Consider the following 20,043-nt stretch of genomic DNA (forward strand, 5'->3'; position numbering starts at 1 on the left):
AATAAATAAATAAAATCTTTAAAAAAAAATGGGAGGTACACATAAAGTACTCGTGCTTCATACTGAAGGACAGTTGTCTCAAGGAGAAGTGCTTGGACAATTGTTTGAGATATATAGTGAACAATCTGCTTTTTTTCATAAGATTCTAATTTACTGATAGAATAATAAGTAGCTGATAATGTATGATTATTCAGAGTTGGATATTTGGCAGACATTTGTTAGAAAATGCATAAAGTATGCCTATGCCTTCAAGGAAACTAACTGGCAGTATTTATCACCAATGATAAAACTAGATCTTTCAGGTAAAAATTAGAATGTTGGGAAACTTGTATAAGCTACCATAAGCCTGACAATTTCCTTACATGTAACAACTTTGCTGACAAAGTCAGTTATTTTAACAAATGCAATTTTTAAATAATATATAATAAAATATTCAACACTTGGAGTATCCGTGTAACTCAGTGAACCGATATTTTCCAAATGTTCAGTGCCCGAATCACAGAAATAAGATCCATTCAAAGTGTAAGGGAGACCAATGGAGTTTAATGTAATGGAAGTAAAAAATTTTATTTATATGGTGTCAGATTCTGCATTGCAACTAACTTTTATGACATTATCATCTATCATGTTTTGATTGAATAACAAAGAAAATTATCCACAATTATCTTAAGGGTATTAAAATACTTCTTTCTCTTCCTACTACATGTCAGCATGAGGCCAAATTTTCTTCATATACTTCAACCAAAATAACATACCTCAGCAGGTTGATTACATAAACAAATCCAGTTATTTTCTAATAAGTCAGAGATTAAAGAAAATTTTTAAATATTCAAAAATGTCAGCCCTTTCACAAAATTATTTTTGTTTTTAGAAACAGACATTTTATATAAAAATGTGTTATTTAACATGTAATGCTTCTGTTATTTTTAAATAAGCCATATTAAACATTTATAAAATGCCTGTTTTAATTTTCAATACAATAGACATTGATAGACATACTTCACACAAACAAAAGCTATTTGTGTTCCTCAGTTATTTTAACAAATGCAATTTTTTAATGATATATAATAAAGTGTTCAACATTTGGAGTATCTGTGTAACTCAGTGAACCAATATTTTCCAAATGCTCAGTGCCGAAATCACAGAGAAAAGATTAGTAAGGTAAAGGAGTCCTGAGACCAAAGCATTTGAGAACGGCTGTGGTTAAATTATTTTACCTAGGAAAAATAATACATTATCCTACAGTTTTAACTACATAGTGAAAGATTTTGATATGATTAGTCTGGTGTGTGGCCAGAACATCAGATGTCTTTAAAACTTGCCAGGTGAGGGGCTCCTGGGTGGCTCAGTGGGTTAAAGCCTCTGCCTTGGCTCAGGTCATGATCCCAAGGTCCTGGGATCGAGCCCCGGCTCTCTGCTTGGCAGGGAGTCTGCTTCCCTTTCTCTCTCTCTGCCTGCCTCTCTGCCTACTTGAGATCTCTCTCTCTGTCAAATAAATAAATAAAATCTTAAAAAAAAAAAAAACTTGCCGGGTGATTCTAGTAGGGCTAAGAACCATTATATTAATCCCACACTCTGAGAAACACACAAGCAAAAACCATATAATCAGATTAATGATAACATTAAAAATCACTTTGTGAAATCCCTGAGGATAATGGTGAAAAAAAAAAGAAAGAAAAAAGGATTACTAAAATGGGCCAGTCCTAGACAAATTATGAAGTAGGTAAGATTAGATCCCAAACTCTCAGCCTTCTCCTTACTTTTTGTCAGTGTACAAGCCTCACCCTAAAACACCTTGCCCTTTGTTCCTTGAGTTGCCACAGAGACTATGAAGACGCCCACATTATATCCCTGCCCAAATCTGTCCACCGCAGTTTTCAATAATGGAATGAAAAATTAAAATGTTTGCTTCCGCAGAACAGAGTCAGACCTTTGCTGTTCCTCAGAAATCTCAGGAATCCAGATTTCCTGTAAATCTTCCCGGCTCCTTTCACCTCATCAGAGGTCAAGTCAAGGTGGCAATAAAAGTTAGGAAAAAAATCTCCTTTCCTCCGGTTTTCTGGCCCTCTCCCTTCCCAGCCCTTTAGAATAACAGTTCACTCTCCTCTAAGAGAAAGGGAGGGGAACATACCCATAAACCCTGATTCCTGTCACCGACACTCATCTTGTCCCCAAGCAAAATTCCTCTTACTCCTTCAAAAATTTAACCTGCTTTTAAGTCAGTTTTTCTCTGCAGGGTCTAAAAACCAAAAGCTTTCAAGATCCACGCCCCACTCCCCAAAAAACCCCACTTCCAGTAAGGAATTTTAAACTACTCAAGGAGATGAGGATAGAGAGAATCAAAAGATGAAGAACACCCTCCCCCCAAGAAAGTTCATCTCTTTACTGTTCACAGAACAGGCAGCTCTGATCTGTATGATACCAAAATTGACTGTATAGTTTCAAAAAACCAATTGTTACAAAGAGTATGTATACATATAGTGCACAGTTTGTGTATTTGTAGATTCATTTTGATTTTTTACTTGAAAGATTCTGTCTCCTTTTTTTTTTTTTTGCATTTTAAGGATGAAGTAGGTGACAATGCAACAACTTCTGGCAATTTTCAATGATAGTATGTGAAAGAAAAAGCTGTTAACACAAGAACTTGTTTCCATTCAAAGTTACTAATTAAATTTTCTGATTCAAGGTAAAAATATGATCAAAGATGGTGGGTATGTCAATGATATGTTTCTAAAGATCCTCTAATTCTATATATTAGTATGATGAAAGATATTACTATTATCCTCATTGTTAGTGGTAAGAACACAAAAGCACAGGGATGTGGAATAACCTGCCTGGGCACACACAAAGCCAACTCAATGGCAGGCGGCGCATGTTTACTGAAACCTACAGGTTTTGCCAGTTTCCAAGGAGAAAATTTAAGTAGTTATAAAATCTAATTTTTAATATATTGAGGTAGGCTTTTCCTGAATGTAAAACCTGACATGAAATTATTTTATTTCCAAGTGTTAAGCAGAATACTCATTTTGTGTTTTTTCTCTCTTTTCATCAGATGTCTAACACCATACTTATTAGAAGGGGAAATATGTTTTTCTTAAAAAAAAAAAAAAAGAAAGAAAGAAAGAAATACCACAATGTAAACTAATATAATCTAAAGTCAAGGCTAAGGCATTTGGTTGTCTTTCGCTTTGGGGTCGCTTACAGATTTTCCAAGGTATTCTGTTCTATTTATCTTAGTTCTAATGATATGAAATTGTGAGGCTATTCTACTGATCATGCTACACAGTCTGTAATCAGAGTTAACTGTAAAAGCTCCCCTTCTCTCAGTTTTGTGATCTTGAAGCAGTATTAATTGCAATTGTTAATTTGACACTTTCTGACTTTTCATGAAAGGACATAATTCCAAGAGTAATTTTCAACTCATAAACAAACAAACAAAAACTTATTTTAAGATTCAGGTTAGGCCCAGCAATCTCAAATGAGAGAGGAAGGAAGGCTCTAAAATAAATAAATAAATTCCAAAATAAAATGTTAAGAAAGTAAATAAATATGACACAAATATACAGAAAATAGCAATACTCATTTAAAAAAAAAGTTGACTATGCTACCATAGCTATTAATAATAATGACAGAAAGTTGCAACATGATACCATAACCTATATTCTGCCTTAAACCACATATGTTGCTATATATACCTTTAGTTTTGCTTAAATTTAGGTTTAAACTTGGGATGGATTTATGATGTTTGTTTTATTTATATATCTGAAAACATTAGCAAAGTATTTCAAGTGTTTTAGTAGTTCTAAAACAGCCCAGATTGAGGTCATAAAAAATCCTTTCCAACCCTACGGTTTATACATACAAGGTTGTCCAGACCGTAATAAATTAGATGAGCTAATCCACCTTCAATTTTAATGTTTGAAAAAGCATTTCAGCAGAGCTGTCATTAGCTCCAGGCCGAGAGTATACCTGAATTTCCCTTTAAAAGAAGCTTAAATTACTCAGGATACAATTTTAGTAAGACTAATCCCCTTCTGTCCCTGGACAAACTTTGATTTTTTTTTTTTTTTTTCTGATTCTCACTGCTTTGAGTCACATGCCTATTATGGGCAACACTAAAGTTTGAATTTAGAGATCCATAAGAAAGTGAAAGAGATTGAATAATCGTCTTTCATACTATGTTTGTTTAGTGTTCCAAGAAAATCTTTCCAACAGTCTAGGGTTAAACCTGTATTACAAATTAGGAAGAAACAAAGTTGTAATTTTAGGAAGCAGACGGGGAGGAAATTTTGCAAGCAGAGGAAGTGACCAAAGAAGAAATGTGCATCTTCATTGCAGTCTGAGGCAAAATGGTCCCCTTCTTTCAACTCTACTCTTAGATTAGAGAAAATAAACACCGATCAGAAAACAAGCTCATGGCTCAGACAGGAAATACGTGACATTCAGGACCATGCCCTAAACAAGGATACAGGAAAAATTATTATTCAGGATTTTTACAGGCTGAAAATATGAAGGAAACTGGAATGATGGCTACAGAAGAGCCTTCTTACACAACATCTCTGTGCCAGTATTTCCCATGTTTATCTTTATTATATTCTGTTGCAAGTTATATACTACTATTATTTTATAATACACACGCATCCTTAGCATATACTCTACATGTGTCAAACTTTTGGATAACATAATCCTTACAAAAGCAGGGACCTGGAAGCATATGAAATTCCCAATAAAATATTGAACATCTGAAAACAAATACCTTATGATTATTCAGAGTAGCACCTGCCAAAAATCTGAGGAAATATTTGACTTGTCATAGTGCATAATAGCAGGGCCAAATCAATAACAACAGGCAGACAATGATCTTGCTTTGGCACTGCTACCTTCTTTAATTATTGCCTTTCTTCCCTCAGCTTCTCTTTTTAACATAATTAACACCATTAGTTCCCAAAGGCTAGTTCCATATTAACACTTGTCCAGGGCTATCCGTAGTCAGTCTGTTACAAAATGAGAAAATTAAGAAAACTCTGTTTTGTCAACAAGGTAATTGTATTTGATATTTATTTTTATATCCTTCCTTCATGTTTAATATTACATATTTTTTAGTTAATGTAATAGTTGGTTTAAGTTCCTGGGCTAGTGTTTCTTTGTTGTTGTTTTTTTTCATTGTGGTAAAATCTATGGGACATAAAATTTGTCCTCTTAGCCAGTTTTAAGAGTACAGTTCAGTGGCATTAATACACTCACACCATTGGGCAACTGTCCTCACCATCTATCTCCAGAACTCTTGTCCTCTGGCAGAACTGACACTCTGAGTCCATTAAATACTAACTCTCCATTCTCTCCTCCTTCTAACCCTGGGCAGCCACCATTCTACTTTTGGTCTCCATGAACATGACTCTCTAAGGACCTCACATAAGTGGAATCACTAGTTTTTATATTTTTGTGACTGACTTATTTCATTTAGCATGCTGTCCTCAAGGTTCATCCATGTCATAGCATGTGTTAGACTCCCCCTTCCTTTTCAAGAGTAGGACCTCAATAAATGCAATTTCTATTCCTGGTCTTCCTGAAGATAATTTCATCCCTTTGCATTGTTTCAGTCTCCATCCTATGCAAGGACTCCCAAATCTCAGCGGAGCACTGAGCACTAAGACTGGGTAAAGCACTCTGCAAAGAAGATAGGGATGAGCTCTATATGGCCCCTATTTTCCAGGAGCTTACAGTTTAGTAAGAGAGAGAGCTGTGTAGTAAAGCGTTATGTGTGCTATGGAAACAACCTGTCTGGAGCACAAGGAAAGTCATGGTTATTCTCAATCTGCTTAGAAATATAGGAAGAACCACAGGTTTTCAAGGCAAAGATGAGTTCAGTTAGGGACACTTTGAATTTGTGATCTTTCTGTGGAACATTCAAATGTTTATAGAAAGGGATCAAGCTAGAGGTAGTGATTTGTTAAGTCGGTGTATAGAGCCAAGTGTAGCAAGTACAGCATGTGTCCTACCAGCAGCTCATCCACACCATTCCCCCCACCTGCCCACCCAAGTGTTCCAAATCCAAGCAACGGTGAGTCCACTGGAATCCCACTGGGTGGGCTGGCCACCTCCAAGGGTCACAGGGAGTGATTGCTAATGGACATGGAGTTTCTTTTGGGAGTAATGAAAATACTCTGAAATTAGGTAGTCATAATGTTGCATAATTTGTGAATATATTCAAAACCAGTAAAGGGTACACTTTAAAAAGGTGAAATTTATAGTTTGTGAATTACACCTCAATTGTTAAAAATTGTGAGGAAAAAAATTCTATGGCTCAGCCTACCCAAACTGTGGTCCAGATGCCCCCATGTTTTTATATGTATGTGCTTATGCTCACCTGGACTTTCCCTTTTTTCCCCCCTTTCTCCCATTCTTCTCCCCCATATTTCCAATCCTACTCATTCTTCAAAGCTCAGATAAAATCCTCTTTGTCCATGTATTTAGCCTTCTCCAGAATGGGGTAGGTCTTGTACTTCTCTGCCATCTTTTAACCTTTTATTTTGCCTCCTACTTACTTTCTTACTCTTTTCTCCATATGACAGATCTTTACGTACCTTGTTTAATAAATAGTAGTCCCCAAGAACAGCAATTGCTTCACCTATAGATCCTATCAAATGCCCTGCACATAGTAGCCTCTCAAAAATGTTTATTGAGGGGCACCTGGGTGGCTCAGTGGGTTAAAGCCTCTGCTTTCGGCTCAGGTCATGATCCCAGGGTCCTGGGATCGAGCCCCGAATTGGGCTCTCTGCTTAGTGGAGAGCCTGCTTCCTCTTCTCTCTGCCTACTTCTCTCCCTGCTTGAGATCTCTGTCTCTCAAACAAGTAAGATCTTCAAAAAAGAAAAAAGTTTATTGAGTCTGTACACCAAGGACTTTAAGGAGAATCTAGGGAAAAAGGCAAGCAAGCCAAATTAACCTCAATTAGCTTTCAGCCACATGTTCCATCATCATATAACGAACTAGGAAAGAGTTTGAAGTCTAGGGTTATGTCAGAATTCTTTCTGGAGATTTGGAAATTTGGGATGTATGATCAGAGTATTAATTAGAATAATGTTCAGTATAGTCTGATTACTTCATTAAAAATGAAACCAACATTAGGTGACGGGGTGTGGACCTATTCTTATTGATTTTGAGAAGGATTCTCTGCACCTCCTGGATTTTGATGCTTGTTCCTTTTGCCATATTGGGGAAATTCTCTCCAATATACCTTCTGCTCCCCTCTCTCTTTCTTCTTCTTCTGGAATCCCAATTATTCTAATGTTGTTTCATCGTATGGTGTCACTTATCTCTCGAACAACAAATACAAGACCATATAGTGATTTTTATCTGGCACAGGAACACCTGAGCTATCAGTGTAGAAGGTGTCACAGTGATGGCTTCTGGTCAGCTGAGTACCTGTGCAGTCAGACCTTCCTTTGAGGACGTAAAAAAGAATTCATCCTACAACCATAGAGATTCCTGGGTTATTTAAACTCTTCACTATTATCTTACATTTCCCTTCACAGACTCAAGTTTGTTAATTTTTCTTTCTCTGTGTTGCCAGGAGATGTGGCACCCAAAAAAGCTCTTTAACCCGAATAATAGCTAATATTTGCTGAGCATTTACTTGTGAATTTTTTTTTTTAAGCTGTCATCCACGTGTTATGTCATTTTGTTCTTGCACAACTCCCCGGGTTAAGGGGTGCTATCATCCAAGGATAATACTGGTGACCTTGGATGTAACTGATGCTGAGACAGAAGCTGACTGAGGTTGCCATGCCTGTGGCCACACAACTGTTCAGTGGCAGAACCACGATACGCCCAGGGGGAGGGGGTGGGGCTACCTCCAATGCCCACTGCATGTGTGGTCCACTCAGGGCATCTCTTCCTTCTCACAACAATCCTGTGGGGGTACGGAATCATCTTTCTGCATTTCATGGACAAGAACATCAATTCTTAGTTGAGACTGAGCAGCATGCACCTGTGACGTGGCAGAGACTAGATTGGATTCTGCCTTCCAAGTCCCATCCTAACTAACCCTTTGCTTCGAACTGGCCCTTCTGGGCAGCTGCAATTTCCAGACTATGAGTGAGGGAGCCCACTTGCCTAACTCCTTTGCTCTGGCCAGTGTTGGCATGAGAACTAATTTTAATACTGGTTCCCTATCTAGGTCCACAGCACCTTTGTTTTCTTTCTCAGTTGGCTTTCCAAAATACATTATAACCAGTCTATAGTATTTCAAAAGAGAGTTTTTTTGTGGTGCATTTTTCACTTATGTTTCAACCTCATGGAAAACCCCCCACAAAAACCTAATAATTTTTTTCAGGAATCACATTCTATAAATTAAACCCAGCCAAAGTTTTAGAATAATGAGCATTTCCTCTAGTAGGGACCCTAGCGAATCATCTTTTTTTCCATTTAGGATTCTGAATCAGGTAACTCTGCTCTCTTAAATCACAAATGTTGACTCCTTTTGCTTATAGCAGGTACATGTCTGAAAGATTGAGTTGCATGTCATTGAGTACAAGGGAGGCCAGTAAATGTGGGACAAGACTTGCAACTGTAGTCCCACGAGAGGAAGACTGTAAGCTTCCATTTTTCATAAGCCACAACCAAGAAATAAAATCTTTTCCATCATGGTTACTCTGATTATATTTTCTTTCAAAGCTTAAAAATCTCACATGGGAATATGTTTACTTATCAAACCAAATCTTAATCACTGCAGTGCTTCTGGAATAGGAATAAAATGTCTTGAGGAAATTGTAGTTCATGTCCAGCAAAAGATTACAGTACAAATATAGTCTTATGCTAAAATGTATTGTTGAAAAATTCATTTAAAGTGGAGGAAACAATTTTATTTTTAAAAAGAGAAGCAGAGCAGCAGAAATGGAATGGATATATATATATATATAGATATATATATATATATTTCCCTCTCACACACACAAATCCTTAAATCTCTAAATAATGAGCTTGATTTGTTTAGAATAGTTACTTCTAGGAAGAGTAACTTCTGTCTCTTTAAGGACCATGAGAGAAAATGGAAGTTACTAGAGAGATGGGACTGGCTGTAAATTGCTCCAATGAGGTCCTGGGAATCTTGTTAAGAGAGAATATTTGGGGCTGTAGTAAAACGTCTGTTGGAAAGTGGAAGGAAGAAAAAGGCAAAGTTAGGTAAGAGGGTTCTTTAAAAATAATATAAACTTGAGTAGATTTATTTTCAATTTTAAAATAAAACAATAGCAGAATAAGCCTAAATATAAAATATTAGATCGACAGGATATGGGTATATTTGGTAGCTTCGGGATATGGGACATTTGGCAGCTTCCAATTCCTGAAAGTATTTCAGAAATGTCTTTTCTAAACAATAGTTTCAGAGTAGATCCGAGTTACACACAATTTTACTTGCCCCATCTTTAATATAAGCTATTTAAAAATTCTCATTTCTTAAGTTTAAATAGAAGAACATCCGTGAAGATTGATGACTTAGTATAAACCAGAGGGAGTCACTTAACTTTCTTCTCTTTTCTGTTCTCAGAAGCTGCCTTAGACCCCCTGCGTGGGGATGGATGGATGGTTGATAACCAGCCCATCCAGCTTGTCTCAATATGTTTTACTTAAGTATTTTTGAGATAAAACCTTGACAGAAGAGAACTAGGTCCTTCCTGGGACAGCCACGGTCAGCTGGTCAGGTTTTCTTCTCACATTAAAGTTATAATTTACCACGTAATGTCTTTTCCCTCTAGATCCTCATCCTGACACCCACCCCTCCCCGTTCCCCGGGCATTGTTACCCCGTTTCCCTGGACGTGGCAGCCTAGGTTCATGATTCTTGACTGCACTTCACTTTGATGGCAGGGGACACCCGCGAGCCGAGTGGTGGACAAATAGGAAACCAAAGTTACCGCTTCGGTGTACTCTGCTTAGATGAAGGGCTCTGGATGTCTCGGCGTCGGGGGCAGAATGCCTGGGGCTGCGGCGCCAGGCGGCCGCCCGGGAGGCAGGCCCGAGGGAGGAGAACGTGGGGAGCAGGGAGAAGAGCAATCAGGGTGGAAACTGCTCTCTGCTGTGGACCCCTTCCGAGTCCCCCATTCAAGTTGTCACCTCTTGGTTCCTTGCCACCGTGGCCTCCGTCAGAGCGGACGATAAAAGAGAAAAAGGCAATGGTGGGTTCGAGTACGGTCTGTAACTGGTTGAAATACACGGTCGCGCTCCGCTCCGCCGCGCCCCCGGAGACACGGGGACGTCCGAGGACGCAGAGCCCTCGCTGCCTGCACAGTGCAAAGGCACAGTAGCATCCCCGCGCGGCTACCACCCGCTCGGGCCCGCCCGGAAACTACAGCTCCCGGCAGGCCCCGCGCCGGCCGCGCGCCCCCGCCCCGCACGCCCCGGCCCCCCGCCCCCGGGCCTCGGGACGGGACGGGGAGGAGGGAGGGAGGAAGGGGCGCCAGCGGCGGGCGGGATCCTGCGAGGCGCGTGAAGCCTTGCTGGCGCCTCGTCTGGGATCCAGACGCTGGCGGCCGCGGAGTTTCTCACGACCGGCGGAGCCCGCCTCCGTAAGTAGTCGCCTCAGGGAGCGCGGATCAGACACCGAAAAAGTTAGCGCCGCCGCGGCCGCCGCTTTGTTCTCGCGGCCCGTCGGGTGAGGCGGCGGCGGCCCCTCCCCCACCCCCCCGCCCGCACGCGGCAGCGGCGGCGGCGGCGGCGGCGGGACTCGGGGCCCCGCGCGGGGCTGGGCGGCGACCTCCGGGGCTGGGCGGGAAGTTGGCGGAGCCCGCGACGGGCGGAGCGGGCGGGGGGCGCCGCGGCGAGCGGGGAGCGCCGGCGCGGCCGCCAGACGGGGCCAAGTTCCGGCGTGGGCGCGGAGGCCAACTTGGGTCCGCGCTCCGCCGGCGACCACCGCGCGCGACGGCTGCGGGAGCAGGCTGTTTCGGGGTTCCTCCGGCCGGTCCCGACGCCAGCCCAGCGACAGTCAAGCTGCCGAATTGGGGATGATCCTTTTTTTTTTTTCCCCTCTCCTATTCATCACTTCGTGTTGTAGCCGCCTCAAAGGAGTGAGTAAATGGTGCTTAGAGACCGTGTGAGCCCCCACCCCAGTTTCCTGACCGTGCTTAGTTGTGCAAGTTGCAGCCTTGCTCTGAGTTGTTCTCACCCCCGGGAGGTTTTTCTTGCGATGAAACGCTGAGGAGTGCGACTGTTTTCTCTGAGCAGTAACAATAACCACAGACTACTCGATTGCCTGTTGGATATTTTATTTGAAATCATCGCAGCATAGGCCTTACCGACTGCAGGCACGAATATAAAATCAGGCGACAAGCGTGTGTGAGACCCGCAGACTTCTCCATACACAGATTGATGGCTTGGACTTAACTGTCTTTTCAACCACACCCATCCCCACAGGAAATAAGATATCGGTGTCATCTTTGATTAGGAAGGATAAGTTACACCCAGAACTACTAGTTGGTACTACACAGCTTTAATGAGCTGTAGCCGCAAGTGAAACAAAAACTTTTTAAATGCCTTGATCTGTACCCTAGAAAATGCTATATTGTGTTAACTTACAACTGCTTCTACTTTGTACTTGATGTAGCAGTTCTTCCTGCATTTTTAGCGACAGTGATTTCGCTGAGATCGTTTACTTACCAACTTCTAATGCGTCCTCTAATGGGTATGGGTATGAGGACATCCATAAAGGTCCCTGACCTAAGCTGTAGACTTCTGCGTTTTATCGAAAGAACCTTTTCTTCCTCCCGTTAGGATCTGTATTGAGAGCAGGCATGAAAATTCAGCCAGGAAGTTAGAAGTTTTAGTAAAAATATTTTAAACATGTCATGAAGCCTTGTTAGGTTTTGCTTCAGCAGGTAATATAGATGTGGTAGATGTGATCAGATAAGCTTGGAGTGTTTGACAGACCAGTTTCCATACTAAGTTCTATAATTTGGTGGATAGCATTTCACTTTTTAGGATGACTCACATTCAAAATGTTGTCTGTTTCATATCTAGAGACTGATTTTTTAAAAGCATTTCAGTAGTGAGTCTTTAAGATACACAAATTTTATGAGCTTTCAGTTTCAATAGATGACATCTTTAAAAGAGAAATTTCTCTCAGTGGGTTGTTTTTCATTTAACACTGGCATATGGAAAAAAAAGGGGGGGGCTTTAATAAATCAAGCTCTGGGGCATGAAAATTTTTAAATTACATTAGAATTGAAAAAACCAGGGCACCTGGGTGGCTCAGTCGGTTAAACAACTGCTTTCAGCTCAGGTCATGAGCCCAGGGTCCTGGGATCAAGTCCCATTGGGCTCCCTGCTCAGCGGGGACCCTGCTTTTCCCTCTCCTGCCACTCTCCCAGTGTGTGCTCTCCAGCTCTCTGTCAAATAAGTAAAATGTTTAAAAAAAAAAAAAAAGATTTTAAAAGAAAAAAATCTTTACATGCACTTTTAAGGGACATTTTCTCATTTTAAAAAAGACTTTCTAAAATTGATGAAAGTACTACCGTATTGAAATTAATTGTTCATTTTTAAAAGAAACTACTTTTGCAGAACTGGCTACATGGGGAAATTATTTGCCAGTACACATTTTAATTTGGTTTAATAATTTTATGGTTTACAATCATCTGTGCTGGTACTACTTTGAGTCTCCGATTATGTAATTTAAATTGAACTTGTATGTGTGCCTCTTTGGAGCAGTGGAAAAATTTGAGATGATACACTTTGGAGACGTTTTAACTTTAATTTTAGTGCAGAAGAAAAGTTTTCTCCACTTGTATGGTTAGTTTACAGTGACATTGTGTGAGAAATTGCTTATTGGCTGTTAGCCAGTCAGATTTCTCAGATACCACTGGGGCAGAGAGAGGCGATGAAGGTCCATCAAGCCTAGCATAGATTCATACAGCATTGGCCAGATTGGCAGACTGTAATCTTATTATGGGATAAACTTTTCAGTGCCTGAGCAGCTGAGCAGACATGGTGTGCTCTCTGTACTCTCTCTGAGAGTGGAAGGACCGAGATTCAAATATCACTGGTCCAGATGAGCAGAATTTTAGCAGTAAACAATTTAGTTGAATGCTGAGCTCTTAGGAAAAGTATTATATTAATCTAAGGAATAGTTATAATTTTGAAAATCTATAAATAGGTGCCAGGAATGCAACAGACTAGGATTTAAAAAACTCTACCAAGTTATTTGAATTGTTAATACAATACACAATATAAATATACAATATACAATATAAACACAACACTAGGATTATTAAGCCAGCTTAAGCCTGTATCAAGGCAAAACACAGACATTGACTTCTGGACAGTAGTCAGGATTGCACTGAAAAAGGCCATGTGCTTTTTTACATGCTAAAAGAATACGTGTAGGTATCAAGGATGGGGGGGATGGGTGGGAAGGCCCTCCATTCATTAGCATTCCTGACACACAAAACTAAATTGAACCAGGACAACCCATTACTAGAGGAAGTCATGGTAAATATTATGCTACTCAGAACAAGAAAAACTTTTTTTTTTTTTTTTTTTTTTGTCAGAGAGAGTGAGCAGAGGCAGACAGAGTGGCGGGCAGAGGCAGAGGGAGAAGTAGGCTTCCTGCTGAGCAAGGAGCCTGGTGTGGGACTCAATCCCAGGATGCTGGGATCATGACCTGAGCGAAGGCAGCTGCTTAACCAACTGAGCCACCCAGGCGTCCCAAGAAAAACATTTTAACTCTTCACTTTAACCTTTACTGATTTACTGATTACCAGAAAGGACACTGGCTGTACTAAATAATGAACTTCCTTATGAAGTATTTAAGAACTGGATTTGTTTTGTCTTCTGGAGTCCTCTTCCCTCTTCTCTCTCCTTCCCTGACTCCTACTTATCCTTTAGGCCTTTGCTTAAGCACCACTTCCTTAAGGTCTCCTCGCGTGAGGCCCCAGTTGAAATTAGGTCCTTTAAGTATACTTTATCATATCGTTTTCCATAATTTGTAGGTACTTTGCTATTTATGTGAATGGTATTTGGTTAATGTGTGTGTCCCACATCTCACTGTAAGCTCCAGTAGCCATGTCTGTTTTGGTTACTGCTGTATAACCATAGTGTCTCTAGTAACAGTGTGGCAGATATTAGACACTCAGTAAATGTTGAATGAAAATGCTGCTATTTGAGCTTCTAATTAGAGGCTTTGCTAAATTATGAGATATATACATGCAGGCAGGAGGTGAGAGCATGGGAGGGAAAGGTGGATCAACTTGTGATGTTACCATAAAGTAATGGGCCTTTGTTTTACCTTGTCTGTAATCATAGGGCAGGGTGGGCTCAAGATTCTTTTAATATTTCATCTTTTGATTCCATTCAGCAGTGGTGATGGATTATATAAGCTCATTTGAATTGGATATGTGACAGATAACTCCCCCAAAGAATATTTGAGATGTTCCAAATAAACATATCAGAAATGCTTGCCAACTTACAGCTATTAGAAACAAACATATCTAATTAATATACAGTTTATAAATTAGTAATTGTCTTGTCTCAGTTTCCTAATTGAGATGTAAAGACAAAATAAAATAGTTATTAAATTTTTTGATACTCATCTTCATATTTTTCATCCTTCATCTTGTTGCATCTTACAGAGCAAATCAGGGTTCCATAAAATAAAAGGAGAACACAGATGGGATGAGTGGGCAGAAGCTAATATGACAGCTCATTTAGTTTCTTCTATTTGTTTTCATGCTGAAACTTGAAAAAAATTTTTTATACAAAGTATAACATATAGTTTATTAATAGTTATAAGTAGTTCTGATAAGTTGGCCGATTGTATTAGACAGTTATGTTACTTGGCTAACAGTAACAGGTATAATAAAATGAAAATTTAGTGGGAAGACATCCATTGAAAATAAATTATTATTGAACACAGCAGCATCTTGTATTTTGAGGTACTTAACCTGAATACAGTATTATTCTTAGATATTTTACTACCTTTTTTATGATAGCTAAGTTTTTTTTAGATTTTATTTATTGATTTGACAGAGACATCGAGAGAGGGAATACAAGCAGGGAGAGTGGGAGAGGGAGAAGCAGGCTTCCCACTGAGCAGGGAGCCCTATGGGGACCAAAGACAGAAGCTTAAGGCCTGAGCCACCCAGGTGCCCCTGATAGTAGTTCAGCTTTTGAAACGACTCAGCTTGTCTATGGTAAGTAGCTCATTACCTTAGGAGAAGACCTGTTCTGTTGTTAGGCTTTTGGAGGTGGAATGAAAGAGTAGAAAGAACGTGGGCTTTGGAGTCAGGGAAGCTTTTGTTTGAATCGAGTTCCATGCCATATTAGATGTGAGCAAGCAACTTCTCTGAAACCCTGGCTTCTTTTCAGTAAAACAGAGTTAAATCCCCTAGGGTTCTTGTAAGGATGTAATGAAGTATCGTATCTTAATTGCAGCCTTTGGCATAAAGTAGGACCTTAATTATTAATTTCTTCATGTAATTATTACGAAAATTGTTGCAAGTTACTGAGCACTTAATTGTAAGCCAGGTACTGTTGTAGGTACTTCAGGTGTCTCATCACATCCTGTGAGGTGAGCAAGTTCTGCTGCTACCTTCATTTTAAACTTCTCTGCAGTAATACTGAGTAAAGCCAATTATTCTCTTAACGCCTTTTCAAATATTATTTGTAAGACCATTGTTTGAAGACTGTTATTCTGTTTAGCTTTGTTAAGCATATATTTTCACATGACATTGTCTTAACCTTTAACTGGATGCATGCTTTTAATTACTATTTTTTAATCAGTATAGCTCTTAAAAATGTGGAGTGTAGAAATGAATACAGTGGCGATGTAGGCTGACCAGCAACAGAGTTTAAAGATTGATATTAATACATTCTCAGTGTCCTGGTAGGTAGTTTTGCATTGGTTCTTTTAGCCACCAATTAGCTCTCCTTAAACTCAGGTGACTAACTCCATTTATAAAGAGCTTCTAGGCACCTGGGTGGCTCAGTGGGTTAAGCTGCTTCCTTCGGCTCGGGTCATGATCTCAGGGTCCTGGGATCCTGAGTCCCGCATCGGGCTCTCTGCTCAGCGGGGAGCCTGCTTCCCTCTCTCTCTCTCTCTCTCTCTCTCTCTCTCTCTTTGCCTGCCTCTCTGTCTGCTTGTGATCTCTCTCTGTCAAATAAATAAAATAAATAAAAATATTTAAAAAAAATCTTATAAAGAGCTTCTAAGTGAGCACTTCATTTCTTCTCCATTGTAAAGCTTTACACTCACTCTTATTACTTTCCACTTTAACTTTGGTTTGTTTCTCCCAGATTGTGTACTCTTGGGATTTTATAAGCATGTCTTCTGTGTCTTTATCTTAAAAACAGTCAGAATCAATATAGGGTCAAGAGCAGAATTCTAAGGCACGTCCCCTAAAGATTTCTTTCATTTAGGTTGTTATAGACCAGTAAACTTATCAACTACACTAATATCCAACTCACACTCAAACAACGTATTTGCAAAAATAGCATAAAAAAAATCTTGAATACTGTTCTGGCCAGAATACACTCCCCCCCCCCCCCCCCGGCTTTGCTAATTGTGTGATCTTGGGCAAGTACTTTAATTTCTAAGACTGTTTTTTTCAACTATAAAATAGGTTGTTGCATATGGGATGTTTAGAACAGTGCCTTACAGATAGTTGGAACTCAGTGACTGTAAGTTACTATTATTCTTCGTTCCTGCATCTAACAAGTCTAGTAATCAATCTTTTCCAAGATGTAAATGCAGTGGATTTGGCCTTATTCTGTTTGAATTCATGCTGTCATCTGGAGATTACTTTATTTTCTAAGTATTCAGAAACCACTCATTTTCATAATCTATTCTCACATTTGACTGAAGATTAATATTAAATTTATATGTCCGTGATTTCTGGAATCCACTTCTCCACTTCTGCAGCTCGTAAAATTTGAAGTACATCTGACCAATATCCAGGCCCAGATTATTTCTTTCTGAGCTCTTTCTTCAAGATTATGAGAGTTGGCTTTGTGATTACACTTGCTGATTGCTTTAGCAGCATAGAATGAATTGCATCTGGAACCAAAGACTTGTACTCATATAAAGTTGTTTTAGTCTCTCATTCACTAGGCTCGGGTTTCAGTTCTCATTGCTCTTCTACAGTTTTAGTTTAAAACGAGAGAAGATAAGCAAAATACAAGTTGAGCAATTCTGCCTTTTCTATGTGCTCTCTCAACCCTAACAACATCTTCTCTGAGCGGTGATTCTCTCAGTTCCTTGTTCTCTTTGACAAATAGTATGTTATTGTGGAGACAGCACTTGGTAAGAAAGTATGAAACTTGGGTCCTAATTCCCACTCTGCCTCTTCTTTTTTTTTTTTTTCTTAATTTTATTTATTTTTGTGTGAGAGAGAGAGAGACCCCATGAGTTGGGTGGGGGGGGGTAGTGGGGAGAGGTTGAGCAGAGAGCTCAATGTGGAACTCCATCCCAGGACCTTGGACCATGACCTGAGCCAAAGGCAGACACTTAATCGACTGAGCCACCCAGGTGCTCCCCCCACTCCACTTCTTAATACCCATGTGATGCTGGGCACATTACTTTATATGCTTGTGCTTCTGTTTTTTCATCTGCAGAAATCATATTTGTCTCCAAAGAGATATGCATGAGGTAAAGTATGTAAAATATTTATAAGATGTTAAGTGCTGTGCCATATAAGGTGGAATGATATTTATTTGAATGTAGCTATAAAAGCTTTTGTTACCTTAAGCAGCTTTTTCTAAGCCTCACTTTTTCCTGAGCTTTCAAATTCCTGTTACCCTATCTGTATGTTTTTGCTCTTCTTTACAGGTTCTGCAGCCACATTGGGTGCTTCCCTCTTTTTCATCATTGGAATTGTGTAAAATTTAGATCCCTTGTGAGCCATTTCACTTAGGTCATTGGGGTCATACCTTTTGTTTTTGAACTGTTCTGTTGTAAACTGTGATACATTTGTAACTGAGCCTAGTGCTCTCTCTTTTTTTACTTTTAGAAACCCTTTATAATATGATCACTTTTTCCTGTGATCCTGTCATACGTCATTCACATTATAACGGTGCATAGGATGTTCCTTCTGCTTTCTTAGCTTCTGAAAGAAATCTGTCAACAAAGCAAGTCAATCATATTTTGGCAGAATTAGACTTTTTGATATAAAAAAAGAATACTCTTGGCATGTCTTTATTAGGACAGTATTATACATCTTTCATATGGCTGAGTGGTGTGTGCTTTATTTTTATGATGGTGTCCATTTCAACCTTCTTTTAGTCCCTCCTATTTTTCTTTGTTTTTGTCCTAACTCAGTTGTATATTTGTGGGATAAAAGTGTTTGACCTTCAGGTTTCAGGTATTAGGGAGGAGTGCCAGGGACTTGGTGGTGATGGTGGTGGTGGTGGAGGAGGTGGTGGTGAGCAGGAGGCTCTCCCTAAAATTATACCTCTCTCAAAAAATGTCTCTGATAACTAGGCCCCCCTAAAATGGCTACTCATTAGGATGTCTTGATGTATTACAAACATACAACCAAAACTTATCATTTAAAAAAAATACAGGGATTCTTGCATTTTTAAAATAATGTCAAATGAGTATAAAATATTAAGAGTGTTTTTAAAATTCCTTCCAGGCTGACTACATTTCAGAAAGCATCAACTTTTCTCAGTGGACCTATTCATCAAGTGAAATATGCCTGTACTGTACTTTGTGCTTCATCATGGAAAAGTTTCCCCCTCCAAAAATGAAAGTAAAGACATTTGAGAAGGTGATTTAAGGTGTGGACATTTGGAAAAGTGTCCCATCAAATCAGTAAACCTCAAGATAAGGGTTAAATAGATTAAGCCTAACCACTTATTTTTTAAATCAGGAGGATTTCATCTTAATAGAAAAACAACTTTTATTCAATATGTATTTTCTGGAATTAAGAGAGAGAGACAAGAGTAGACTTAAAAGAAAATAAATGAAGATGGTTAGTAAAGAAGCAATGTCAACACTTTTCTTATGCAGATAATTCAGTGATGTTAAATCCTTTGCAAATCCCTAGTTGTGGTCCTAAAGACAAGACTCTTTTTTGATGGGACTAATACTAAAGGAAGTCATACCTTTTGTGTATTCAACTCACAGTTGTAGAAGTTACAGTCATTGGCATGAGTGGCTTAAAAGAGGAAATAAAGAAGTGTTCAGTTAAATCCAAAAGTACAGTCATTTTTTTCCTGCTGTGATTTTAAAAACCTCTTCATAACCACTGAAAAAGAATTGACGACTATTTTAAAAGATTAAAGAAAGGCAGATGTCTGCAAACAATTCTCCTCCTTCAGCCCAGAAATCTGTATTACCTGCAACACTTCCTGCTGTGCTTCCAGCTCCTTCTCCATGTTCAAGTCCAAAAACAGGACTCTCTGCCCGACTCTCTAATGGAAGCTTCAGTGCGCCATCACTCACCAACTCCAGAGGCTCAGAGCATACAATTTCATTTCTGCTGCAAATTGGCCTTACACGGGAGAGCGTTACCATCGAAGCCCAGGAACTATCTTTATCTGCTGTCAAGGATCTTGTGTGCTCCATTGTTTATCAGAAGGTATGTGCATGCTATTTATGTCAATAGTTTTTCTAATTAATATTGTCTCTAATGCTTTTCTATAAATTATACATGCAACAGTGAGTTAACATATATGGATCAATTGTTTATATTCTAATTTGGATCATTTTGGAAGAATGCTAATAGACTAGAAGCCTGAAGTCTGAAATTTCAGATTCTAACAACTGGAGTGTTTATCCTAACTTTAAAATACTGCCTATTCAGTTTTTCTTTTAAGAGCAGGAAAAAAATAAAAAAAAAAAAAAAAAAAAAAAAGCAGGAAAATCCATATAAAATCAGGAGGACTTCAGAAATCTCATTTGGTTTTAGAGAAAATAGGACGCAGAGGGTGCAAGGCATCCAGGTGGCTTACCAAAAGGATGGAACACAGCTGTGGCTGAGTGCCAGGTCCACACCTGTTTTTCCTGGGTGCCCTGTATTCTACCCTTTTTTTGGTACTTTCTTCCTTCCCTTTAGGTTT

The 20,043-nt window shown here is 39.4% G+C and overlaps 1 protein-coding gene across 3 annotated transcripts in view; it reads left to right on the plus strand.

Annotated features, from left to right (window-relative positions):
* The first annotated feature begins 10,422 nt into the window (after positions 1 to 10,422).
* The window catches only part of PRKD3 (protein kinase D3), an 81,977-nt gene continuing 72,356 nt past the window's right edge, over positions 10,423 to 20,043 (plus strand). For 2 of the 3 annotated variants that reach the window (XM_045079231.1, XM_045079232.1), the window contains exons 1-2: positions 10,423 to 10,562; positions 18,615 to 19,562. In XM_045079231.1, the coding sequence (XP_044935166.1) occupies positions 19,275 to 19,562 (288 nt within the window). In that variant the 5' untranslated portion in view covers positions 10,423 to 10,562; positions 18,615 to 19,274. Of the gene's footprint in view, positions 10,563 to 10,812; positions 11,061 to 18,614; positions 19,563 to 20,043 lie in introns of those variants that run through there. The other variant, XM_013062951.2, reaches the window with a different exon arrangement.

The sequence above is a fragment of the Mustela putorius genome, unplaced genomic scaffold (assembly GCF_011764305.1).
Source record: "Mustela putorius furo isolate JIRA1106 unplaced genomic scaffold, ASM1176430v1.1 tig00000281_pilon_pilon_pilon, whole genome shotgun sequence".
NCBI lineage: Eukaryota > Metazoa > Chordata > Mammalia > Carnivora > Mustelidae > Mustela > Mustela putorius.